The 27,399-nt window shown below is 38.0% G+C and overlaps 1 protein-coding gene across 1 annotated transcript; it reads left to right on the forward strand.

The window, feature by feature from the left end:
- The first annotated feature begins 7,442 nt into the window (after window positions 1–7,442).
- LOC574822 (alpha-N-acetyl-neuraminyl-2,3-beta-galactosyl-1,3-N-acetyl-galactosaminide alpha-2,6-sialyltransferase) lies at window positions 7,443–22,713 on the forward strand. The gene is made up of 6 exons (XM_030997338.1): window positions 7,443–7,460; window positions 13,269–13,712; window positions 15,460–15,682; window positions 17,397–17,592; window positions 18,406–18,513; window positions 21,757–22,713. Exons 1-6 carry the CDS (start codon window positions 7,443–7,445, stop codon window positions 21,950–21,952), a joined length of 1,185 nt encoding a protein of 394 aa, XP_030853198.1. The 3' UTR covers window positions 21,953–22,713.
- The last annotated feature ends 4,686 nt before the right edge of the window (window positions 22,714–27,399 follow it).

Genomic DNA, 27,399 nt, shown 5'->3' on the forward strand with positions numbered 1-27,399 from the left:
AGCTAGAACATATCAAAACTTGGAAGAAAATCAATCAATATTTACAGAGATACAATCAATTTTCCAAAAATATGCAAACGTCATAATATGCAAATTTAAATTTTGAGTTCGGAGGCCATTATGATGACATCATGAGTTAATTGAGGATCAAATGAGACATGAAATCATATCTCCATTTCATAATCTATCCACATATGAAACAATATTGGGAGCTTCTATCTATTCTGAAAAGTTACAATGAATTTTGTATGGGCATGTTTTTGCCCATGTATTGTGGATAAAGATAACGCAGATCCGCTCGTGCTGTCAACTTTGACGGACGCTCATTGCGTTATTAAAAGGTGAACAAGTTATCAAAATGCTTGGAAAAATGTGCCAAATACGATGAAAGAAAAAATTTGGCGATTCTATGTTGCAAAATGCTAGTACGCTCAAAAAACGCGCGCGCATGCGCGTGTGCATCATTTTTTGTCAAATGCTCTATTTTGCCTGAAACGTATGCAAAAAAATTTCGGGATGATTTAGAGCATTTTAATTTTTTTTGCGCAGACGAACGCGCACGCGGCATTTGCGTAAGTTTATTGATCTGAAATTGACCGGACGGATATTGATCTTAATCATGATAATTATGAATGAGAAATATCTTTCTGTTATGAAGATATGATCATAAGTTGATTTTCACAAAATGGCGCCTTGATGACGTCACGATCATTTTTACTCTCTGAAAAGTCACGCAGATCTAAGTTAGAATAAGATCTATCATCATGGCAGGTTTCATGATTATGGCTTTATTCATTCTTTGGATATCCTGTGAACAAATTCATGGCAGAATAATAAAAAAAAACTAGACTTTAATTCGTCACTTTGACGAATTAGGTGATACGTATGCTCATGTGTAACATAATGAAGAACGCATTTTCACGATATCATCTTTCGTTTACTACTCCCATTATGGTATATCCATGAGTCAAATTTCAACTGTGTAGGACAGAGGGAGATAGAGCAAGAGAATAAGAGGGAGGCAAGGCAAAAGAGAGAGAGAGAGGGAGAGAGAGAGACGGAGAGGGTGAGAGAGTAGAGAGAGAGAGAGAGAGATGCAGAGACAGACCAAAACAGGAGAGGGGCAGAACATGAGAGGAGAAGGAAAAAGGGCAAGAGAGAGGAAAGAGAGAGAGATATGCAATTGAGAACAATTCCTTCCATATTTCTAGCATAAATAAGCTCTTGTGAATACTGATCATGAAAGTGTTGCCGATAATTTAAAAAAAAAACGATTACACATGAATACAATGATGACGATATTAGAATGGTGACCATGATTAAAAGTGGTATAGCGCCCCTTCAGGTATTCAATTGAGGATTGTTATAATAACTGACATGCCACCTATGATTGAATTTTTGACTATGATAATGTCATGATAATGTTAAATAGCCTACATAATTTTTGTGGAAACTTGTCTCAGCTACAACATACTTAAAAATCATCAAAATCCAAGCAGAAATGACGGCGATATCGCTCAAAAAGACAGAAATGTAGAATCCAGATTTGAGAGAAAGTCATCTCCCATAGGGATTACACCCAAAAAGTAATAGATTAAGTGTAAATAGGGTAATAATGAAGTAAATAGGGTTGTACATTATTTGCGATTCTACGTGTTTCAATAATTAAAGGAGATGGTACGGTGAAAGGTCAAAAAGAAAAAAAAAAGGAAAGAAAAAATTGTTGGAGACGCCCGGACTTGAACCAGGAATCTCAAGGTCGGAAGTCAAGTCCGTAATACCGATATACCAAAACATTTCCCATAGCGATTACACGTAAACGGAAAATGGAACTCTCAAATCCCACTTTGCAAGTGAAATATGAGCATGATCCTGGCATATGATCGAGAAATAAATGGCACACTTGTGATAGCTTATTGTCTCAGCTACAACATATCTAAAGCTCAGCAAAAACAAAGCTAAAACAAGGGAGATATTGCTCGCGAAAGACAGAAATGTAGAATCCAGTTTTGAGAAAAAGTCATGTCCTATAGAGAATACACCCAAAATATGAAAAATTGACATGCCTCCTTTAATCGCAAAAATACGACATGATGCTTTTGTCAAAATGAAAAATTGTGGGTACTGAATTTGTAGACAATTGTCTTAGCTAAAACATAAAAATTTGAAAGAAAATTGATCAATATTTACAGAGATACAATCAATTTTCTAAAAATCTGCTGACGTCATAATATGCAAATTCGTATTTTGAGTTCCAAGGCCATTATGATGATGTCTTGATACACTTACATGTAAAGGCCAAATGAGACATGAAATCATATCTACAACTCATACTCTATCTAAATATTTAAAAAAATGAAGGTCACGGTTCATTCCAAAGAGCTATAATGGATTTTGTATAGGCATAGTGCGCGATTTTTATAAAATGCTTAAAATGACCTGAAACGTATGCAAAAAAAATTTGAGACGATTTTGAGCATTTTGAAATTTTGCGCGCATACTGACGCGCGGACGTACGCGCATGTGCGCGTTTTTTCAACTGAAATTGACTGGACGGATATTGACCTTGATCATGATAAATATGAATGTGAAATTACTTTTGGTTATGAAGATATGATCATGAGTTGATTTTCAGAAAATTTCACAAAATGGCGCCTAGATGACATCATCAGTCAAAGTCAAGGTCGAAAAATTTGCTGTGCTTTGTGCATATGCCTATACATATGTGTGCCAAATTTTAAGATATTTGATTGAGCCATTTTCAAATTATCTTGCTAAAAATCTTACAAAAAAGTGGGTCGAAATAAGAAAAATAAATAAATAATAAATAAATAATAAATAAAGGCGATTTTAACAAAAATATAAGGTGGTCTGTATTAGATACAGCCCACCTGATAAATGCCTTTTTGAAACTCATTCACTGTAAAATGCACATAGATATAAATGCCTTTTTGCAAGCCATACACTGTAAAATACACATAGATATAAATGCCTTTTTGCAAGCCATGTACACTGTAAAATACACATACTGTAGATATAAATGCCTTTTTTGCAAGCCATATATTATGATATATGCACTGTAAAATGCACATACATGTAGATATAAATGCCTCTGTACAAGCCATGTACACTGTAAACTCACATACTTAAAAGCCAGTATATGGCTTTAATGTGCAAACCATACACTGTAAAATGCATAAATATAAATATAAGCGTATTAAGTTATTATTCCACTCATATAAAACAAACAAGATTCAAGAGGGAGTTCCTTCTCACAATATTCACATTTCCATGTCTTAGATTTGACTCTGAATTTCCTGTTTTTAAAAGAAGTTGATATCTTGTCTACATGGATAAACAGTGTACGTAATTACCCATAAAGATCATATGATGGAGCTAATACATCAAATAAAACTAGATGAATATATTATGATAATTGATGATAATAATAATGATAATCATATTTTTGATGATGTTGGTGAAATGATGATGATGATAATGTTGATTTTGCTGATGATGATGATGATATTGATAATACTAATGAAAATAATAATATTTTTGATAATGATGATAATGATGATGATGCTGATAATGTTAATGATTGAAGAATAATAATTACAGTATAATAACAATAGTAGATTCTTGTGTACATTTGTAGTAGCACTCATGCCTGGCACATACCCACTCATGACATTCTAATATTATATTATATTCCATACAAATTGAATGATTTGCAGATTTGCATTAAGACCACATTGGATGTAGATTTAAAGCTTATCTGCCGTAGTTTACAGGAGGGATTAGACCGCCCTGCAAGATCACTGGACAGGTGGTTATCTCATCAACTCAGCTCTCAGTTAACATAAGAAAAAGAGGATCATGGGGGACCAATGGTCACCGATTAGGCATTGTTTGTTATATAGAGGGCGCAAGTAGCTATAAGTAGTGCAGTGGGCCTTTAAAATAAAACTAAAACTAGATGAATGAATAAATGATATTGTTTCATACAGATGAACACAATGATGTAAAAGTGACTTTTATAATATATCGATCCACATTTGGATTTTTAGCAAACAGGTGTTCTTTTGTACCATCCGTCACTTGAAGGGTTCTCTGTGCGGCCAAGCTGTGCAATTATTTCCATACATCACACTTACAGTATGTCTACAGTACGTAGGATAACACACCCGTGTTCACCCAATGCATCTCATATTTGAGTCCACGCAGAACTCTTGAAATTGCATAGAAATCTAAATGGTACCAAAGTTAATTTCGGAGACCAAAGATTTCCTCTATTAAACCATTGTGCGAAATGCAAATGAAATACAACACACACCTCTAAGCTTTGAATGGAAAGTTCTTTGGCATGATCTGAAGGAATTCTTGATAAGCCTAAACTACAAAATTTAGTTGATAGATAGCAGTACTAATTAGACTGAACGACGGTTAATTAGTCTTTACCCCCACGTGCAATAATTTTCAGATGTACAAAATGATTGCACCATTGAATCACAAATTTACTTCGATCAATCATTCAGGTCATCTTTCATTGATCTTCTCAGTTGCCAGGTAACTTGTATTGATTAGAAAAAAAGAATTCCCTTAAATTTCTGTACTGTGCATATATTTATCCCCCCCCCCCTCCCCCCCCCCCCCCCCCCCCCCCCCCCCCCCTCACTAGACATACATGTACATGTCTTTAACTACAAGTTTGGGATGTGTTATGTATAAATAGCACTGGTATTATGATAAGAGGGTATATTTGCTGTGTATTTGAAATATGTATTCGTACGCCTTACTTTTTGCTGAAAGTGCAGTTTTACAGCAAAACCATGCTTTGTCTGTTGTAGACCTGGCTGTTGTTTACATTAAAAGAAACTTTAACCCAAAGAATAAGTGTAGGTATTCTGAAAAATGAGATGTACTCCTGCCCTTTGATGTTTAATATTCCTTACAAAAAGGTACAAGAGATTTGTGAATGAAGATATTCTTGGCATGATGAGATGCCTTGTGGCATTAAATGGCACAGCCATTTTCTTAAAAATGTAACCTGACAGTTTGAAGTTGTGTATCAAGCACCAAGCTTTCGTTGGAAGGACTTTTTAAATCAAGAACACCTTTACTTACCATTGAGGTATCCTTTAAGAGAGGATTCAGTTTACTCAAGTAAAAAATCAAACACAGTTTATTTGTGGACAAAGGATTATTTTACTTCATACAACAGGCCTCGAATTACATCAAATTTGGGTCAAGGCCACTTTTTTGAGAGGGCACAAATCCACTGAAAGGGGCACAAATCTATCCTAAGGGGCACTAAGGCCAACGTGGAAAGTGCGCGTAAAATCACCTCACGCCGTTGTTTTCAAGGTGGGGGGGGGGGGGGGGATATGTGCACCCAGGGGCGGATCAAGGATTTTTTCCTTAGGGGGGGGGGGGGGGGGGGGGGGGGGTAAGAGGACATTTTTTTTTTTTTTTGGTCTCGAAATTTGAAAATTTGACATTTTGTTTCCTTTGGGGTGGGGGGGGGGGGTGAGGTCACCTTTTTTAGATCAGCCATTGGCATAATTTTTTTTTTTTTTGTTCATTTAAAAAAAAAAAAAAAAAGGGGGGGGGGGTTGCTCAAAAATACAGACATAAAAAAAACCGAAGGGGGGGGATTTAACGCCCCAAACCCCCCCCCCCCCCTGCGTACGTGCCTGCTCGTCTGAATACAGTTCCCCTCCATCCGCGCAAAGCGCGGAAGCTTTTACGTTTCATTAAATCATTAGAGAAAGAAGAGGATTCGTTGTACCGTTTTTTACTCTTAATCCTCGTCTAAATTCATCCCCCTTCCCCCTCCCCCGCAAAGCTCGGAAGCTTTTACGTTTCATTAAATCATTAGAGAAAGAAGACGATTCGTTGTCCTGTTCTCGACTCTTAATCCTCGTCTGAATTCAGTTCCCCCCCATCCGCGCGCGCAAAGCGCGAAAGCTTTTACGTTTTATTAAATCATTAGAGAAAGAAGACAATTCGTTGTATCGTTCTCGACTCTTAATCCTTGTCTAAATTCAGTTACCCCACCTCCTGCGCGATCGAAGCGCGGAAGCTTTGACATTTAATTTAATTATTAGAGAAACGAGACGATTCGTTGTACCGTTCTCGAAAATAATCCTCGACTGCATGAATACAGTTTTCCCCTTCCCGCGCAAAGCGCGGAAGCTTTTATGTTTCATTAAATCATTAGAGAAAGAAGACGATTCGTTGTACCGTTCTCGACTCTTAATCCTTGTCTGAATTTCAAAAATGTTTTTTGTCTGCTCCTTTTTCTTCATACGTCCTCTTTCTTTTCTCTCCTCTCTTTTTTTGGCTTTTTTTTGGGGGGCGCCCCACTGCCCCCCCCCCCCCCCCCCACCGGCTACGTGCCTGCGGTCAGATGAACATCTTTTGATGCCTTGTTCGCCCCCGGAAACTCATGGGTTGAAGGCAAATTACGGTCAGATAAGCATTCAGGGCCCGCCTCAGGGCCCCTGGTGGAGTCGAGGGTGTGGAAACCCCTGAATTTCAGGGGTTTCAGGCATTTGATTACGGTCAGATGAACATATTTTTATACCTTATTTGTGACACTGGCAGGATACTGATTGGCGTGAGGTCCAGCGGGCGGAGCCCCCAGAAGCCCATGGGTTTTAAAGCATTACATTACCGTCAGATTAGCATCCAGTGGGGTCCAGGGGGCAGAGCCCCCGGAAGCTCAGGGGTTTAAGCATTTGATTACGGTCAGATGAACATATTTTTATACTTTATTTGTGACACTGGCAGGACACTGATTGGCGTGAGGTCCAGCGGGCGGAGCCCCCAGAAGATCAAGGGTTTTAGGCACTAAATTGCAGTCAGATGAGTATCAAGAGGCCTGCCAAAGGGCCCTTGGTTGGGTCCCGGGGGCAGAGCCCACGGAAGCTCAGGGGTTTTAGGCGTTTAATTACGATCAGATTTCTTTCTTGCTCTCTTTCTTTCTATTTCTCTTAAAAATGCTTTTCAAAAAAAAATTAGGGGGGGGGGGGGGAGCTGGAGGGAGTTTCCCCCTTTGACGTTTCATTGAATTATTAGAGAAAGAAGATGATTCGTTGTACCGTTCTTGACTCTTTATCCTTTTCTGAATTCCAAGGGAAGCGCGGAAGCTTAGACGTTTTTAATAAATTATTAGGGAAAAGAAGACGATTCGTCTCGATCTCGACTACCGGTATTATCCTTTTCTGAACTCAATTCACACCCCTCCCGCGCGATGGGCGGAAGCTATGACGTTTTAATTAAAACGTATGGGAAAGAAGACGATTCTTTGTACCATTATCTCGACTCTTAATCCTTTTCTGATTTAATTCCAGACCCTCCTCCCGAGAAAAATCCAAGTTTTTCACTGATTAAAAACTGTGAAAACGCACCAAAAAAGGTCACAACGCGAAGTAAAGATGTTGAACCAACGATGGGTAAACGAAACTTACCGATATTGATTGGTTCAAATGAAAAGGATGGATTGAAAAACTAAGCCTGAGTCATTACGGTTTTTGTGCCAAACGTTTCAGTCATTTGGATGAAGACATTCTTTCATATCTCCGTATCGGCAATTAAGTCCCGCCAATTAATTTAGGAGTTCCATATAGTGGAAATTAAGTCTCGCCAATAATTATTGTTTTAGATCTCCGTAGGGGCAACAAAGTCTTGCCGATTATCATTGTTTTAGATCTCCGTAGGGGCAACAAAACCTTGCCGACTTTTATTGTTTTTAGAGCTCCGTAGGGGCAACAAAACCTAGCCGACTATTATTGTTTTTAGAGCTCCGGAGGGGCAACAAAACCTTCCGGTATTTATTGTTTTTAGAGCTCCGGAGGGGCAACAAAACCTTGCCGACTATAATTGTTTTTAGAGCTCCGTAGGGGCAACAAAACCTTCCGGTAATTATTGTTATTAGAGCTCCGGAGGGGCAACAAAACCTTGCCGATAAATATTGTTTTTAGAGCTCCGGAGGGGCAACAAAACCTTGCCGACTATTATTGTTTTTAGAGCTCCGGAGGGGCAACAAAACCTTGCCGATTATTATTGTTTTTAGAGCTCCGTAGGGGCAACAAAACCTTCCGGTAATTATTGTTTTTAGAGCTCCAGAGGGGCAACAAAACCTTGCCGATTATTATTGTATTTAGAGGTCCGTAGGGGCAACTAAACCTTGCCGATAATTGTTGTTTTTTAGAGCTCCGGAGGGGCAACAAAGCCTTCCGATAATTATTGTTTTTAGAGCATCGGAGGGGCAACAAAACCTTGCCGACTATCATTGTTTTTAGAGCTCCGGAGGGGCAACAAAACCTTCCGGTAATTATTGTTTTTAGAGCTCCGGAGGGGCAACAAAACCTTCCGATAATTATTGTTTTTAGAGCCTCGGAGGGGCAACAAAACCTTGCCGACTTATCATTGTTTTTAGAGCTCCGGAGGGGCAACAAAACCTTCCGGTAATTATTGTTTTTAGAGCTCCGGAGGGGCAACAAAACCTTCCGATAATTATTGTTTTTAGAGCATCGGAGGGGCAACAAAACCTTGCCGACTATCATTGTTTTTAGAGCTCCGGAGGGGCAACAAAACCTTCCGGTAATTATTGTTTTTAGAGCTCCGGAGGGGCAACAAAACCTTCCGATAATTATTGTTTTTAGAGCCTCGGAGGGGCAACAAAACCTTGCCGACTTATCATTGTTTTTAGAGCTCCGAAGGGGCAACAAAACCTTCCGGTAATTATTGTTTTTAGAGCTCCGGAGGGGCAACAAAACCTTCCGATAATTATTGTTTTTAGAGCCTCGGAGGGGCAACAAAACCTTGCCGACTATCATTGTTTTTAGAGCTCCGGAGGGGCTACAAAACCTTCCGGAAATTATTGTTTTTAGAGCTCCGGAGGGGCAACAAAGCCTTCCGATAATTATTGTTTTTAGAGCCTCGGAGGGGCAACAAAACCTTGCCGACTTATCATTGTTTTTAGAGCTCCGAAGGGGCAACAAAACCTTCCGGTAATTATTGTTTTTAGAGCTCCGGAGGGGCAACAAAACCTTCCGATAATTATTGTTTTTAGAGCCTCGGAGGGGCAACAAAACCTTGCCGACTATCATTGTTTTTAGAGCTCCGGAGGGGCTACAAAACCTTCCGGAAATTATTGTTTTTAGAGCTCCGGAGGGGCAACAAAGCCTTCCGATAATTATTGTTTTTAGAGCCTCGGAGGGGCAACAAAACCTTGCCGACTTATCATTGTTTTTAGAGCTCCGGAGGGGCAACAAAACCTTCCGGTAATTATTGTTTTTAGAGCTCCGGAGGGGCAACAAAACCTTCCGCTAATTATTGTTTTTAGAGCCTCGGAGGGGCAACAAAACCTTGCCGACTATCATTGTTTTTAGAGCTCCGGAGGGGCAACAAAACCTTCCGGTAATTATTGTTTTTAGAGCTCCGGAGGGGCAACAAAACCTTGCCGACTATTATTGTTTTTAGAGCTCCGTAGGGTCAACAAAACCTTGCCGACTATCATTGTTTTTAGAGCTCCGGAGGGGCAACAAAACCTTCAGGTAATTATTGTTTTTAGAGCTCCGGAGGGGCAACAAAACCTTGCCGACTATCATTGTTTTTAGAGCTCCGGAGGGGCAACAAAACCTTGCCGACTATCATTGTTTTTAGAGCTCCGTATGGGCAACAAAACCTTTTTGAACATTACAAGTCGGGTTGGCTTACGATGATTAAAATGTCGGCAAAACTTTTGTGGATTAAAATATTGTGGCCGTAAACGGTTTGATTTTGAAAAGGGCATTCCGGCCAGTGAGAGGGGCATGGCGGCAAATTGCCGATTGCCGGCGGGTAATTCGAGCCCTGATACAATAAGTCCAGAAAATGGATTAACTATTCAGAACCTTTGGACTTCGACCCCCAACACTGCACTGTGCATACCTGCCAACCACCCCGATTTAGGCGGAGTTTCTCCGCATTTTTCATACCAACTCCGAATTCCGAGTGCATGCCTCAAAACTCCGATTTTTTTTTAATTTTAATTTTTTTTTTTTTTTTTTTATTTTTATTTTTTAATAATTTTTTTTAAATTAATATTTTGTGTGTGCGTCCGCCATTTTCAATGGCAAAATGTCCATTCTGTCCTGTAAAGTATCCTACAAGCATCTCACATCAGCAATTTGGGGATGTTTATTCATACCTGCATATAGCCCACGTGTATTTATATTACATGTGCAGTTGATACGCCGTGCATAAACACTGTATACATTGGCGTGTTTTCTTCAATGCTTGTGCGATGACTGCTATCGTGGAAGCTTGTTATTTACCGGACTTCCTCAGATTTATTTTGGATTACTACTACTATATACCTTTGCAAAATAGGGCTCCTAACTGAGGTGGGTAGTGAAACATGTAGTTTTGTGAGTGTTCACATTTCAAAAATTGTTTATGTGTGGGGCGAAAAGGTTGAAGGAAAAGGCCCATTTGCACCATTAAAATGGAGAGAAAAAAAATAGACCCTAAAGTCCTGTGTACCCCCCCCCCCCCCAATCTACGGGCTACTACCCCAATCCTTCGGTGGTTCGCGACCTCGTAGTCCATCCAGAAAAATGTACTCCTAATTTCTCTCGTCTCAGGTTGGCAGGTATGCACTGTGTACACGCATATTGTACATGCACTAGGTCAAGACAGAATAATATAATATAATAATATATACTTCGATCCTGCTCAAGTCATAAAGGAGAAATCCACCCTGATATTATTATTAAGTTGGATTTCATAGAAGCAGAAAAATGAGAGAAACAGGTCAATTTAATTTTGAGCAATAACTAATTAGATTGATCGATCAAACACAAATTGGAAACTCTGTGACGTATCTTGCGAGGTTCCTTCCTGTTTTGCCCTATACCAAAATAACTTTGACAATTTATATTTTCCCTTAAGAACATTTTCAATCATATATTCACCCTAAATGTATCATTGCGAATATGCTTTTATACAACCCCTGTATGAAACAAATCTATTCCATCATCAATAACGAAGAAATTGCAAATATATGACATTTTCAGAACAATGCATATTGGATAGGAGCTCGCTAGAGTTGTCACTGTGTTCCCAATTTGTATTTTCAATGATGACAACTTCAACAATTCTTAACTTTTTGACTTAAACTTTATTCTGCGTTTATTAAAACCATTAGAATATCAGGATGGACTCCACCTTTAAGAAATAGTGATATGAATTTATAGTATATACACACTATATCCTTTGTGCAATGTATTTGTCCTCTAAATCTTAAAACCTGTGTATTTTCTACAACACTTTCTTAGACACACCCAAGGGTATAGATGATTTTACTGGCCTTAGAGTCAATTTCTGGAAAATATTTTTTAATCATCATTTTTATGCCTCCGCCACCGAAGGTGGTGCCGGAGGCATCATGTTTTCGGGTTGTCCGTCCGTACGTCCGTCCGTCCGTCCGTCCGCACGTCCGTCCCGTTTGACCGTTACGTTTGACCGTTATCACAATATCTCAAGAACCATTTAAGATTTAAACTTAAGACTCGGGAATAGTATTTATCACCATAGGAAGACGATCTGATTAGATTTTGGAGTACGTAGGTCAAAGGTCACAGGTCACAGAGGTCAACTTATGAAATTCCTTGTATTGAGTTTGTTAGCGCGATATCTCAAGAACCATTTTGAGATTTAAACTTCAAACTTAAGGATAGTATGTATCACCATAGGAAGACGATCTGATTAGATTTTGGAGCACGTATGTCAAAGGTCAAGGGTCACAGAGGTCAACTTATGAAATTCCATACATTGAGATTGTTATCATGATATCTCAAGAACCACTGGAGATTTAAACTTCAAACTTAGTGATAGTGTGTATCACTATAGGAAAACAATCTGATTAGATTTTGGAGCACGTATGTCAAAGGTCAAGGGTCACAGAGGTCAACTTATGAAATTCCATACATTGAGATTGTTATCATGATATCTCAAGAACCACTGGAGATTTAAACTTCAAACTTAGTGATAGTGTGTATCACTATAGGAAAACAATCTGATTAGATTTTGGAGCACGTAGGTCAAAGGTCAAGGGTCACAGAGGTCAACTTATGAAATTCCATACATTGAGATTGTTATCATGATATCTCAAGAACCACTGGAGATGTAAAAACTTCAAACTTAATGATAGTGTGTATCACCATAGGAAGACAATCTGATTAGATTTTGGAGCACGTAGGTCAAAGGTCAAAGGCCACAGCGCACATTATGAATGCAAAAACAGCTTGTGATCGCGTTATCTCAAGAACCGATTGATGGATTCATGCCAAAATTAGGTCATGTTTGTTACTTGCAGAGCCAATGAACTGAGTAGATTCTTGGTTCATAAGGTCAAAGGTCAAAGGTCATGGGCCCATTATGTATGCAAAAATAGCTTGTGAACGCATTCTCATTAGAACTGACAGATGGATTACTATTTAACTCAGAACATCTTGCAGAGCCAATGAACTGAGTAGATTTTATGGTCATGAGGTCAAAGATCAAAGGGTCATATATGTATATGAGAAATTGCTTGTAATCACAATATTCTGAGAACCTGTCAATGGATTACCATTGAACGTGAATTCAATTTTTTTTTTCTGTTTTGGTTTGTAAAATTGCTCTATAACGGAGGCATCATTTTCGACTGCGCGCAGTCGAATTCCATCTAGTTTAAGTATCGTTTTTTAAGTGATTGCAATACTTGATATAGACAAAGTGATGGGTCTTTTTTTCATTTAAGATTTGATTTCTGAAAAGCGTAGGCAATGTATATTTTTTAATGTCTACTGGAAATCTTTATTTTTGCCCCTGATTTTCAAATGAGAAATCCTGGGTATAGATTTGATGTCTTGGAAGAGCTTGCAATCAAGTCCTCTTAACTGATTTCTTTTCTCTGATTCAGTTAGACAAGATGACTCATGATTTTCACAGCCTTAGAATTTATTTCCCGAAAGTACTGGCAATCAGTTTTTCTACTTTCTATGATACAGGAAAGGGTATGGGGGATTGTTCAAGCCTTAGAGTTGATTTCTTAAAAGTATTTACACGAACATCCATGTCTTCTTTTATATTTAAATGATTTCGTTTATTTTAAAGACAAAATGATTGGTGATTCTTATAGCCTTGATGTTCAATTCTTGAAAATACTGGCAATTATTTTCTTTTACCATATTTCTTATTTTTCTTTTACTGATTGCATTTTTTCAATACAGACAAGACAATGGGTGATCTTTTTCGGCCTTTGCCTTCCTATCTTCATCACATCCATCCTTTACTTCAATGAAACCCCCAAGTTACGTGTGCCCAAAGTAGTGGCCATCGGCCTCCACCAGCATCCCTCACAGAACAACCTAACTGCAAGTACAAGCCATTCCACACACGATGGAAGGACCCCCGAACCCAAACCTGAAGCCATTAAGAGTGACATGTTTATCTTCTCCAAGCAGTTTGTGAATGGAAATAACGTGAGCATCGATTCTGGTGGGGGGAGAATGAAAGATGCAGGGAATGAGACCGTTTCTATGGTTATCAACAACGGGGCTATGGTGGTGGAGGACGTACCTGCAAAAGACCCTTCTAAAGATCATGAGGAGCATGTTGCTGACCCTGCTGTCAAGGATTTGAGTGGCTATGTGTCTATTGTCAATGCCAAAAATGTGAGTAATAAATGATTACGTCTTTCTCACCCCAATAATTGGTAGTAATTTTGAAGGAGAAGCGCAGGCAGATGAGGCTGCATGCAGCTACCTGTAGCTGCCCCCCCCCCCCCCCCACATTGAGGCTTTCCTTGCCCAAAATGGGAAAATGCTTGTTTTTTTTCAAAATTAATGGCCTATTCCAACTTATTCCCCCAATGACCTCAAATTAGCTCCCATTGATCCTCGTACTCCAGGAAACAACAGCCGGAAAATTATGTTTATGCCATGTTCTTTTGGGCATGATCAATAAATTTGAACTTGATAATCAGTAGTACTATTAGATAATTAATAATAATAATAATAATAATTATTATTATTATTATTATTAGATAATTGAGAATTAGTTATGTCAGCTACATGCACTGGCTCGCTTACATAATTGTCATGGAGAGGAGTACAATCATTATTTCACTTCAGTACACATGTGAGTTCAGCTTAATGTCACAAGTAAATTATTAATTGAATTGGTTATTAATGAAGAACGAATGTCAGGTGTTGGCACTCAAATATCTTAAGGTTAATTTTCTTTTTGTTTGTATTACGCACTGTGTGAAAAACTCAAGTGGGAGATAAACATGACTTGTTTTACATGTACTTGTAAATTGATATGTCTGTATATATCCATGCCACATGTCACGTTTGCTCTCTCTCTCTCTCTCTCTCTCTCTCTCTCTTTCCCTTTCTTTCTCTTTCTCCATCTTCCCTCTTCCCATTCTATTTATTATACCTCTCCATGCTGTCTCTTTATTCTTTCCCAATCTTTCTCATTTTCTTTCTGTCCCCTTTCTCTTCCTTCATCTTTCCTCACTCATCTCTCTTCTATACAACGTCTCTTCATTCTTTCCCCTTCTCTCCCTCTCTCTCTCTTAATTCCTCTTATACCATTTCTCTCCCACTCTCCCCTCTCTTACTTTCATACTTATACTTTTACTTTAATATCTCTTGCCCTTTTTTGTCTCTCTTCTCCCTCTCTCCCCTGTTTTTACCTGTGAACACCTTCCATTCTTACCTCATACATGTACCTCTTCCCCCTCTCTCTCTCCTTGTCTCTGTCTCTCTCTCCTTTTCTCCCCCTTTCCTCCCTTGAATCCTCCTCTTCTACTAATCCTCTTTCACTACCCCTCTCTCTCTCTCTCTCTCTCTCACTCTCTCTCCCTCTCTTCCTTTCCCCTTCTCTCTCTCTCTCTCTCTCTCTTAATTCCTCTTATCCCATTTCTCTCCCATTCTCCCCTTCTTCTCTTACTTTGTACATCCTTTTTCTTATCTCTTTCCCTTTTTTGTCTCTCTTCTCCCTCTCTCTCCTCCCCCTTTTTTTTAAATATTTTTTTAAACCTGTGAACACCTTCATTCTTCCCTCATACCTCTCCCCCTCTCTCTCCTGGTCTCTGTCTCTCTCTCTCCTTTTCTCTGACTCTGTCTCTCTCTCCTTGTCTCTGACTCTGTCTCCTTTTCTCTTTCTCTTTTGTCTGTCTATCTTCCACTTATACTCTTTCCTTTCCTCTCTCTCTCTCTTCTCTTTCTTTTTTCTCTGTCTATCTTCTCTTTCTCTTCTCCCCCTCTCTCTCTCCCTCTCTCTCTCTCTCCATCTTGCCCCTCTCCTCTTCTCTCCTCTTCTCTCCTCTTCTCTCCTCTCTCTTTCTTGTAAGCATGTATCCCCTTCCTTTAACCCATCTCTATTTCTTCTCTTTCTCTGTCTCTCACCCAGCACCTGTATGTGAACTGTACAAAGTGTGCCTATGTCTCCAGCTCCGGCCAGCTCTTGGGAACCAACGCAGGAGAACTGATTGACTCCTACCCTTGCGTAATCCGAATGAACAACGCCCCTACCAAAGGCTTTGAAGCCGATGTAGGAAGCAAGACCACTGTGCGTGTGGTGGCCCACTCAGCCATCAGACAAGTGCACTCAAGAAGGTCATCATTACTAAAAGGTGGGTCAATAGTTCTGAGAGTTTCATAGCAAAATGCATTTAAACCGTTGACTACTGAATTCTCTAACACCTATAGGCTTAATACGTGGACCACCCGGTTTGCAGTAGGCAATGTGTAAATACTGAATCCAACATTAGGTTGTGCTGTGATATATAAGTGGTGGTATGACATTTGCTCCCCTGTCAAAATCATACACTTAACCCTTTGGTTCCTGGAACCTGGTGGCCCCTGTATTAAGCCTATGGCAATGAATTAATTCAGTAGTCAATGGCTTTCCTAACAATTAGCGAATTTCCAGAAATCACTTCTAGGGTATAATATATATTCAAATTTCAAATTTCTGAGATCACCATGCCACCAGTTCCCCCCCCCCCCCCCCAAAAAAAAGCAAGTTTATTATTCACTAAAACTATGAAGCAATACCTGACTTAAAGGGATCGTTTACCAATGTTAAATCTGAGATATACGGCCCTACTTGATATCAGTGTCTGTGATATGGTGTAATATTGAAGTCCTAAAAAAATTGCACTTCAAAATGATCAAGAAGTGCCTCAAAAAAGTAAAAATCTTTGAGTGACCGCTTTTACCATACTCATTTTCCCCAATACACTGTAGTGTTATGAAAACCGTTGGCAAACGGTTTTCAAAATGTGTAATTCCAATCATAAATATCTTAATAATCAGACAGGCGATCGGCTTGTAAAAGTCATGGGGTTCCTGACTGACCTAAAGGTTTATAATTATCATTGCAGCATGAGCTAAATCTAGAATTTTGTTTCAGAATCTGAGACAAAGTCACCGGATCCCTTTAACCCATTGACTACTGAATTATCTAATTGCCATAGGCTTAACACGGGATCACCAGGTTCCAGTAAGCAAAGGGGCAATAGTAATGCTATCTTAATAAGATATGAACGTATTCAAGAGTCAACTGAAAGAGAAAGTATTTGAGATCTTTATCATTTTTGTTCATTTTAAAAATGGAATAATAATAATATGTCTTGTTTACCCAGGGTAGCCTCATCAGTATTCATACTGTTCTCACTGAGGGCCCTGCAATCATATTATTATTATTATTATAATGTAAACAAAGAATCAAAAATCATTTAATTGAAGCATCTTTATAAATTGTATTTTGCACAAATGATTGCGCGGTCAGTGGATACAATGATAGAAATACACAATTATTTTCACCTTTTTGTCACATGCAACACATCCCAGTCCTTACGTAAATTATATAAATTGTTGAACCATTTTTATTCTAACTTCTCCAATGATATTCTAATCCTTTTACTATACTATACTTTTACTCTTTTTTTGCATTTGTGGCACATTTGTCTCTGCAATTGTTTTGATAATGATAATAAGATCATTAGAATATTGATCTGGAATCTTGATTGTGAAATGTAATGAGAATATCATGTAGTGATTTTTGTGATGTATTTAATTTAAAATCCACTCATGTTATGTTGATTATGCTTGTGATAAGAGGGCTACATGCAAATTGAGCTTCAAGCTTTAATAGCCATCATAGTTCTAATATATGTTTAGTAAGGTTTCAGCATGTTAGCATAATTTCACATGTTCCAAGTATGTACTGTAATAAAGAAAAGGTATCCAATTGTATTCCTGAACATGGAAAAAATGACATAGAAGGCAATAAATTCAAATTAAAATTCAAATATAGAACTTAAACTTTGCTTTTCTTTGCAGATCCTGGTCAACCGCGTTTCCTTGTCGTATGGGGGCCTGAGCATCAAATGAAAACAGATGGAAAAGGAGGGGCCTACAACGTGGCAGCAAGTCTTTCTAAAGAATTTTCCAAAGATGGCATACAAGTCTTTGTGTTTTCACAACGCCAAGTAGCCTATGCAGACAGAGTCTTTGAAATTGAAACTGGTAAAAATAGGTATGAAATTACCATAATATACATGTTGACAAAACACAAGTCCCCCTCCCTCCCCCTCCCCCATATCATCTACTCTATATTTCATGAGCCATTACTGTGGAGGTCTTGACCCAATGAAAATAAAAACTCAGTTCACTCCAATCTACATGTGAAACCTGTCTATAAAGACCACCCAAGGAAGACAAGAAAAGTGGTCTTTATAGACAGGTGGTCTTTATGTACAGATTCCTTAAATACATGTTTCAATGAGAAAACACTTTAAACTGTGGTCTCTGTAGACAGGTGGTCACTATTAAAGCTGGTTTGACTGTATTATTAAAATGCAAGCTTTAAAAATATTGATAGATAATGTCAGAAACAGTTAAACTAATAGTAGAGTTGGGCTAAATCTTGTTCTGTGTAATGAATATACATGTATGTCTATAAAATACATATATACTTTTTGCTCTATTTGTATCATCTAATACATTCATTTTTTGCTTACCGGTACATAGAAATAATAATGAAATTTATCAGCTAGTGTTATTATACCAAAATTAAACACTACCTTTGATATTTTTTTGTATAATATATGTTGGGTGCCACTCCGGCTCCTCCACAATAATATAATGTGTTATCTTTTTTCTATCCTCTTTCAAGTTTGTCTCCTAGTCTTAAATCGTCAATGCCATCAATATTGGGTGACAACTTTTCTTTTGTATTTTTATTGTATTATGTTAGCCTTATACATGTAGACCTTTTATTCATATGTGCACGGTTGATCTTTTATTGTGGAAAATAAAATAAGCTTCAATATTAACTTATTTTCGCTAGAATATCGTCAGGTTCGTGGTTGAGCACTGGCTGGTTTACGATGATCTTATCTCGCGGAATCTGTGAAGAGATCACAGTGTTTGGCATGGTGACTGAGGACTATTGCAAGTTAGTGATCCAACAGATCTTCCTCTCTGTCCCTCCTTCTCTCTCTGTCTGTCTGTATGTCTGTCTGTCTGTCTGTCTGTGTGTCTCTGTGTCTCTCTATCTCTTTTCCTCTCGCCATCTCTTTCTCTCTCTCTCTTTCTGTCTCTGTCTCTCTCTATCTCTTTTCCTCTCGCCATCTCTCTCTCTCTTTCTCTCTCTCATCTCCCCCTCTCTCTCTTTCTCTCTTTCTATCTCTGTGTCTCTCTCTCTCTCTCTATCTCTTTTCCTCTCGCCATCTCTCTCTCTTTCTCTTTCTGGCTCTCTCTCTCTTGCTCTGTCTATCTCTTTTCCTCTCGCCATCTCTCTCTCTCTCTCTTTCTCTCTCTCTCATATCCCCCTCTCTCTCTCTTTCAGTCTGTCTCTCTCTCTCTCTCTTTCTCTCCCTCTCATCTCCCCCTCTCTCTCTCTCTCTTTCTCTCCCTCTCATCTCCCCCTCTCTCTCTTTTTCTGTCTCTATCTATTTTCCGCTCACCATCTCTCTCTCTCTCTCTCTCTCTCTCTCTCGCCTCTCTCTCTATCTCTCCCCTCTCTTTTTCTGTCTTTCTGTTTCCATCTCTCCCTCATCCCTCCCCTCTCCTCTTGCACCCTTCTCTTTCTTCCTCTCCTACTCTCCCACACTCTCTCCCTTTATCACAGCACCCCTCATCTCTTGCCTAGGAATTTCTCATTCTTTATTAATATTTAATGTCATGTTTTTCTATAACAGATGGTTGCAATAATGTGTTGCAATAATAGGCACATGGTTGCACTAATAATAATGATATTCACTTCTTGTATATAATACATTATGCAGGGAATAATTTTCCTGGTATCGCATCGCAATTTGCTATGCATTTTTGCATGACTGCTATACAAAATATCTTTTGTGTAGCAGTTTTCTTCCATAGAAATGTGCAGAATTTCATTTGGCATATTTATCCATCAGCTGAAATTGCTAATCAAAAAATTTGAGGAAAATTATTCCCTGTTATGAAGTAATGTCTCTATGCGCTTCCAAAGAGCTTTGGAAATTATTACCCTAGCTTTAGCTCCGGCAGCCATTATCAGTGCACAGTGCATTTCAAGGAATAATCCTACCAGGTACCCATTTAATGCACCTTGGTTGAGTGTGGCAAATGTAGATTAATGTCTTGCCAAAGGACATTAGTGCCGCGGTGGGACTTGAACCACAGACCTTGTGATCCACAGTTCGTTGACATATCCACTCGACCATGACACCTCTACCAATCTGGCTGATCGTGCCGATAAATCATATATAGACTCGCATGTGAATTGCTTTGGCAAGAGAGAAAATAAAATTTGCACCTGATGCCTGAAAAGATTGCACCAAATTTGTTTAGCTTGGACCACTTTGTGCACATTTGTTTCATTGCTAAAGTGGTCATAAAACTTTTTATGACAAGAAGGAAAAAAAAAAAGATCCCATGCTTTGCAAAGTTATCAATACAGAGTTAGTCCACACTGGTTGGTTACAATATGGTAAATAATACTTTGTTGGGCAAGCACCAAGGAAAATATATATGTCGTGTACATAAATTTTATTAATTTTTATATACCTCACTTAAGTAATCCAGCAATCTGATTGGTCGAAATTGCATTCATAAACTTTAACTGTTCCCGAAAATTCCCGGTAACCATGGTTAAAAAACAGTTCAAAATCCCAATAACCATGGTTATACAATTGAATCTCGATCGATCTTACCGACAATTTTATCTTGCATTGTTGACATTAAGACGAAAATAAACTTCCAAAAACAAAAAAACAACATCTGCCGATAGATCTTGATCTAAATTCGTGCCAATATGCATTGCAAAAGTAAAAGAAGGGCCTGTTTAATGGAGCAGCCGCGAAGCTTTCACCACGCGAAGCCGTTTCAATCCATTTTAATGTATATATAAGAAAAAACTGCTATGTATGGTAACAGAGCGCGATAGGCGAGCGGTTTAAGGCGGCGGTTTTAGTTACATCATATTTGGTACGCAAGAGTTCGAATCCCATCTTCGACAATTTTTTTTTTTTTTTTTTTTTTTTTTTTTCGGCATATAAAAGTATTAATGACTGCTTTAATATTCGAGAAATAGTATAGTATTAATGACTGCTTTGAGAGAAATAGTTGTTTTATTACGCTCAAGGGAAGGTTAGAATTGTGCTATTCCCCGAGGCTTGCCGAGGGGAATAGCCCAATTGTAACCTTCCCGAGAGCGTATGAAAACAAATATTTCTCAAATATTAAAGCAGTCATTAATACTTTTATATGCCGAAAAAAAATAGACTAAAAAATAAAAAATAAAAAATAATTTACATTTTTGTCGAAGACGGGAGTCAAACTCTTGCGTACAACAAGAGGTGTATCGAAAACCAACGCTTAGACCACTCGGCTATCGCGCGCCGTTAACATGCTTGGCAGTTTTCTCCAATATATACATTAAAATGGATTGAAAACGGCTCCGCGTGAGGGATGCTTCGCAAAAGCTCCATGAAACGGACCCTTCTTTTACTTTTGCAATGCATATTGGCACGAACTTAGATCAAGATCTATCGGCAGATGTTGTTTTTTTGTTTTTGAGAGTTAATTTTCGTCTTCATGTCAACAATGCAAGATAAAATTGTCGGTAAGATCGATCGAGATTCAATTGTATTGAAATTGCCGACCAATTTTTCGCACACGTATGGTATCCTCCATCGCTCAAACCATTTTTTAACATGTAAACCTATGGGGTAACCATGGAGACTGACCTATTTTTTTAATAACCATGGTTATTAAAAATATTGAAATGTTTTAAGCATGGTTACCGGGAATTTTACAGGAAAAGTTGAAGTTTATGAATGCAATTCGACCAATCAGATGGCTGGATTTCTTAAGTGAGGTATATAATTGTTTTTATACGCTCTCGGGAAGGTTACAATTGGGCTATTGCCCTCGGCACGCCTCGGGGCAATAGCACAATTCTAACCTTCCCTTGAGCGTATAAAAACAACTATTTCTCTCAAAGCAGTCATTAATACTATATTGTATTTTGTATTTTTGTAAATAATTTGTAATTTTTATTATATTCTGTAATGTTATCTTCTCTTGTATACTGCCTTGCTGAAAAGCAGGTTTTTAAAAAACAAACTAAAACCAAGTTAGCCAAACTCTGTGCATAGACGGCTCTGTGTGGTTGTACCTGTCTGTCCTATTTCTCCTTTTTTTCTCGATGCAGAAAAAACCCCACCTCCAAGGTGCCCTACCACTACTACCAGGCTAGTGGCAGCAAGGAGTGCTCGATGTATACAAGCAACGAGAAGGCAAAGAAAAACGGACATCGTTTCATGACAGAGAAGTCTGTCTTTGCGAGGTGGTCCAAACAATGGCCATGGATCTCATTCCGGTATCCTGATTGGTCGGCGACAAAATAGTTCCACCTCCAGTGGTCTGCAACAAAATAGTTCCGTCTCCAGTGGTCTGCAACAAAATGGTTCCGCCTCCAGTGGTCTGCAACAAAATAGTTCCGTCTCCAGTGGTCTGCAACAAAATAGTTCCGTCTCCAGTGGTCTGCAACAAAATAGTTCCGTCTCCAGTGGTCTGCAACAAAATGGTTCCGCCTCCAGTGGTCTGCAACAAAATAGTTCCGTCTCCAGTGGTCTGCAACAAAATAGTTCCGTCTCCAGTGGTCTGCAACAAAATAGTTCCGTCTCCAGTGGTCTGCAACAAAATGGTTCCGTCTCCAGTGGTCTGCAACAAAATAGTTCCGTCTCCAGTGGTCTGCAACAAAATAGTTCTGCCTCAAGTGCTCTGCAATAAAATAGTTCTTCCTGTGACTGCCATGTGAACACATCTGACTGGATCCAAAGTAAGTGCATTGTACCACATGTAGGCCTGGAGCCTGCCCTGAAATGGTTGTCCCATTTTACAAGTAAAATTCAAGCCATTTAGGTTAAGAGCTAGTAGCAGGGAATACAGACATACTTCAGCTTTTAGTATGGCTTTATTCGCTGTTATTCTTCAACTTTGTTTACTTCATTACCAATAATCTCTTTAGTTACCATTTAAGTTACTCAGACCATCTATGTTGTTTAAAAGGCCCTTCTTCATCAGCTTGAAATCGCCCAATAGCTCGCTATTTCTGATTTGGGAAATAATCCCAAAGTTACAAATCGCGTCTTCATCAGCTCGAGACTTGACCTTGAAACTTGAAACTCGAGCTCAAGAAATTAGCTCAAGATATTTTGGTCAGCATTCGCGCATAGTGCGAATCTTCAGGCTGGTGAAGATGCACAAGTAGCGGGATATTTTGCAAACTATAGCCCAAGATATCTTGGAATGATTATCTCGACCAAATATCCCGCTAATTGCAACTTCAGGCTGATGCAAACGCAAATTAATCAAATAGCGGGATATATGGCAATCTTGAGCTGATGAAGACAGGCCTAAAGACATCGTCTACCTGATCCCAACTATCAGGTTAAGATGGAGTTGAATCAGCCCATGTTAATGGGGTCGACCTGTCTGCTCCAGGGGTCAGATAATGTGGGTAAAATGGAGTGACTTGTTTCCACACACTCTCTCAGACTAGTAGGAGTCAAGGATGTTACATATGGGATGGTTAAGGATGGTAGATCTAAATGCAAGATACAAGAGATCAATCACTCACAAAGCATTAACCATTTATCTCTGGGGCTCTATGCAGGTTTACTATTGCATACTCCTATAAAGAAATATTACAAGTTTTACTACCAAAATGACAGAGATAGAAGCAATCTGTGAGCAGGAAATCCATTTCTTTCTTCGGTGGCTGCCTACAAGAAGGCTGTACGATTTATGTATCATCCCTCGAATAGGACGTTAAATGGAGGCCCTGTGTAGAGGAGAGTCACCACCTTTGCACCTTAAGAACCCACTACACTATTCGTATAAGAGTAGGGGAAAAACCTAGTGTAGTGGTCCACCTGCACACCCCCAATCAGTTATACAGGGAGGAGAGACCCAAGGGTTACAGTGATTCAGTTCACTTTTCGCCTCCCAGGCACAGGTGACACCATTACTTAATACTTACTTGATACTTAATAGTCAATGGCAGTATACAGGTTTCTTGCTGCAGGCAGTTAATGGAATTTATGATGTATATGCACAAGTAATGTTACTCCAAATTAATTCCTTGCAGGCCTTAATATGAAATAATTTCCCCCTGTTTGCTTTTTAATCATTTAGTTATCTTATACTTTTGTCTTTTGGGTTGACTTTATGTCTTCAGGTGATAAGCAAGTGACATTTTCCCCTCTTGTTTCCCCCCTTCTTTTTTGTGATTGGTCCAATTTAACCTTAGTCATGAGAATATTTTGCCCCCCCCCCCTCCTCCCCTACAGCATATCAAAAGATTTGTGTGATCCATGTGTGTGTTATTGCTTGTAAGCATTTGAACTGAAATATTTTCTATTTTCTACTATGAATGAAAGTTTTATCTATAGATCTTGTTGAGAGAAATGATTGAGTATATTCTATAAAAATAACCAATTTGAAATTGTTGAAATTGCACTTTCTTGCAAATAAAGTCCTGTTTGGAAAGGCGATATATTTTTTCTTTTCTATAGAGAAAAAAAAACATATTTTTGTTTATGAAAATGGAAGAGGGTTTGTTTACCTCAGAGCTGCAGTGATCAATACATTCATGCAAAGAGTAAGACTGAAATCATCACTGACAAACTGTTATGTAATACAAATCTTCTGAAAGTCACAAGGGCCTTGACTCTTTCATTCATGCATCCATTTTTCCTCTCATAGGGCTGTCGATCTTGAGCGCCCTAAGAGCTAAAGCTGATTTTCATACGAAGCTTCAACTTTTACGCAGAGTTAACGTCTTTCTTGCTTAGAGCTGATAATATTTTGATTAATATGTAAAATCTGTATACATCTCTTTCAATAGAATTAGAATCAAATGCTGCATAAATGCTATAAAATGATGAGAATAAGATGATAAGATGTCATTGAAATGCTGCAGTATCTAACTATTCAAAATATCTCTTTCTTTCTAAGATTCTGAAGAAAGGGCAAGTGGTAGTATGTTTGATCTGAAATAGACTAAATGTATTAGTCATTTATATGTAGTCTGCAGTAGAGCTTACAGTCAAATCTGTCTTAGCTAGTGGCCACCTGTCTATAGTGGTCGTCACCTACACTGTATATTGCCTTTGTGTAGAAGGAAATGTGTGTTGTAGAACCTGTTTGTCACTTTTTGTGTTTGCCTGTGGTGGCCTTAATAGACAGGTATTGACTAAAAATGCTGGCCTTACAAGTACATAATTATACTATCTAATAGATGACAAAATATTTTTACCAATGTCTATAGACAGCACATGTTTCTCATTGTTATTTGTCATTACGGTTTGTTTGTATAAATATTATTGACATTTGCCATTTTTGTGATTTTATTGTTAATGATTGAAGATTTTCCAAAACGAGACACCTATTTTGTAGTCATTGCACGATGTGAAACAGCTGATAATACATGTACTCTGTGCCTTTAGAAGTCTGTTTTGTATATGTGCAAAATTATGCGAGCAGCTGAGGTAAATATGTACATGATGGACTGCCTGTAGAATGGGAATATGCCAATATAAGTCCTTTGGCAAAACATTTAAAGACAATTGCCATACTTGACCCAGGTGCTGTAAGTGGGATATCTGATATGATTGTTTTCCCTTGAATTGTTAATGTTATTATAATAATAATAATAATAACAATAATAACTAGTTCTTATATAGCACTTTTCAGGACCGAAGGCCCTCTCAAAACGCTTTACAGATATATATATATTATTACCCCGGTCATCGGATTCAGGCTTACCCGCACACAATGTATGCACATTCTCCACTCCCTGGGGAGCATTCCAGCCAGGCGCTATTATCTAAGCACATTAGCTTTCGCATCCTACCGGGTACCCATTTAACACCTGAGTGGAGAGTGGCAAATGTAAATCAATGTCTTGGCAAAGGACATTAGTGCCGCGGCGGGACTTGAACCGCGGACCTTGTGATTATTGTGATTATTATTAATATTGATATTATGATTATTATTGTTATAATTATTATAGTTATTTTTATTATTATTACAAAAATGATAATAATTATTATTATTATTATTTGTATTATCATTAACATTATTAGACTAATAATGATTATTTTATTATTATTATTATTCATATATATTACACAAATATACATCCATAACATTCAATACAGGTTTTCTTTACATGTATAGGCAGCTCGGCCCCCTTTTTGTTAATAGTTTGTTTAATCCTATACTCTATTTTCTCTGTTCAGTCGTTGGGGATTTGCTATTCTTTTGGGATTGGTTTCATTTTTATGTTTATTGCTGTATGTAACAGTTCATGTTTGATGAGAAGATGATGCTTCTTGGTTGATGTCTTTCACAGAATTCAATTCCAATTGCTATTTTTGTTTCTAAAATGTATATACCAGTAATCTATTTTGTCAAGTTTTTTTATCTTACATGTACCAGTAGTTGAGATGGAAGGCAATATAATTGCAAAAGTAAACAATTTGATAGAAATATGTCCTACAGCTTTGACTATCAGTTTTTATGGAGAAAAAAATGACAAGACATCAATTTTGTATTTTGCCTGCCTTTCACCAGAAGGGGTTTAAAGATGAAGTTGAGTTCTGGTCATGCGATTGCATTGTGAAAGAAACGGTGTGGAATCGATCAGAAAAGGTTGATCATCTAGCATATAAGAATTTGTGTGTATTGCAAGGTTCTGGAATCATCAAAATGATAAGAAATTTGGCCAAGTCTTGGTAAAGTTACAAACACTGTACACAGAAAGATGTACATGGGACTACACGAACATGTGGCGTAAAAATCCTACCCCCCGAATTTTACGATGTTACATGACATATTTAGAATATGAACGCATTTGAAGAGCCATGCTTTTCAGGGAACATGTCTTATCTGATGTTCTTCCACACTTGCATAATAAGAATGATAACGCTCACGAATTATTTTTCACCTCTTCCCAGAACTCAACCTTCTCTTTAATGCCAATAAAATCATATCAGAGAAAACATGCTTGCAGCTTTCATTAGACAATTTAAGCTAAAAAGTCTTTAAGAAAGTTTTCATTGTATTTGACAATAGTACTATTCAAAGTTGTGTGTGTGTTTGTAATTGGGTTTTTACATAGGTTATTGATCAGTTATGATTGTTTATGTCTGGGAATCAAACTGTAACGTCTAGTACCTGAAAGACATGACTCAGTTTTGAACCAAGGTCAATCTAAGGTCAATCTAAGTCACTTTGAGGGTGGAATGGAGCAGTTTAATTGATTTGGGCGGATGTATATTCCAGCGCTTGTGTATTCAACTTTTTTCCAATATTTGTTAAATATACTTATTCGGGTAACTAGCCATTCTATTCCTGTTTCAATTCTTTTCCGTTGAAATACTGTATTTGTAAATATCAGTAAACCTTGCACAAGCCTTTTGTAGTCTCAAGAATTAGAGTCGGTCTATGTGGATTTCATCTTTATAAATGTATAGTGATATTGCAGTTTAATGATATTGTAATTTCTATTGCATAATGTTGTATGATATGTATTTTAAGATGCATAATTGTTATATTATATTGAATGTAATAATTTGAATTTAAGTTGTATTTTGATATTTCACATGGTTTATTATAATTCTGAGTCCATATCTGGTTTATTTATATATTTCAATCAATTTCGATGCAGTCCTTATTTTGTGTAATGTCACATTCTTTTTTACCGTTGACTTGAAATTCAATGTTTTTAACATGTTTCTTTAGTATTTCTCACTTTTCCTTCCTTATCCTTTCTTCTTTCTCTTGT

This window comes from Strongylocentrotus purpuratus, unplaced genomic scaffold, assembly GCF_000002235.5.
Source record: "Strongylocentrotus purpuratus isolate Spur 01 unplaced genomic scaffold, Spur_5.0 spur5_scaffold_4, whole genome shotgun sequence".
In the NCBI taxonomy this organism is placed as follows: Eukaryota; Metazoa; Echinodermata; class Echinoidea; order Camarodonta; family Strongylocentrotidae; genus Strongylocentrotus; species Strongylocentrotus purpuratus.

Coding starts and splice junctions, on each gene's coding strand:
- LOC574822 (XM_030997338.1), top strand. Junction 15,683..17,396: donor AAGGTCATCATTACTAAAAG/GTGGGTCAATAG, acceptor TTTTCTTTGCAG/ATCCTGGTCAACCGCGTTTC. Junction 17,593..18,405: donor ATTGAAACTGGTAAAAATAG/GTATGAAATTAC, acceptor TATTTTCGCTAG/AATATCGTCAGGTTCGTGGT.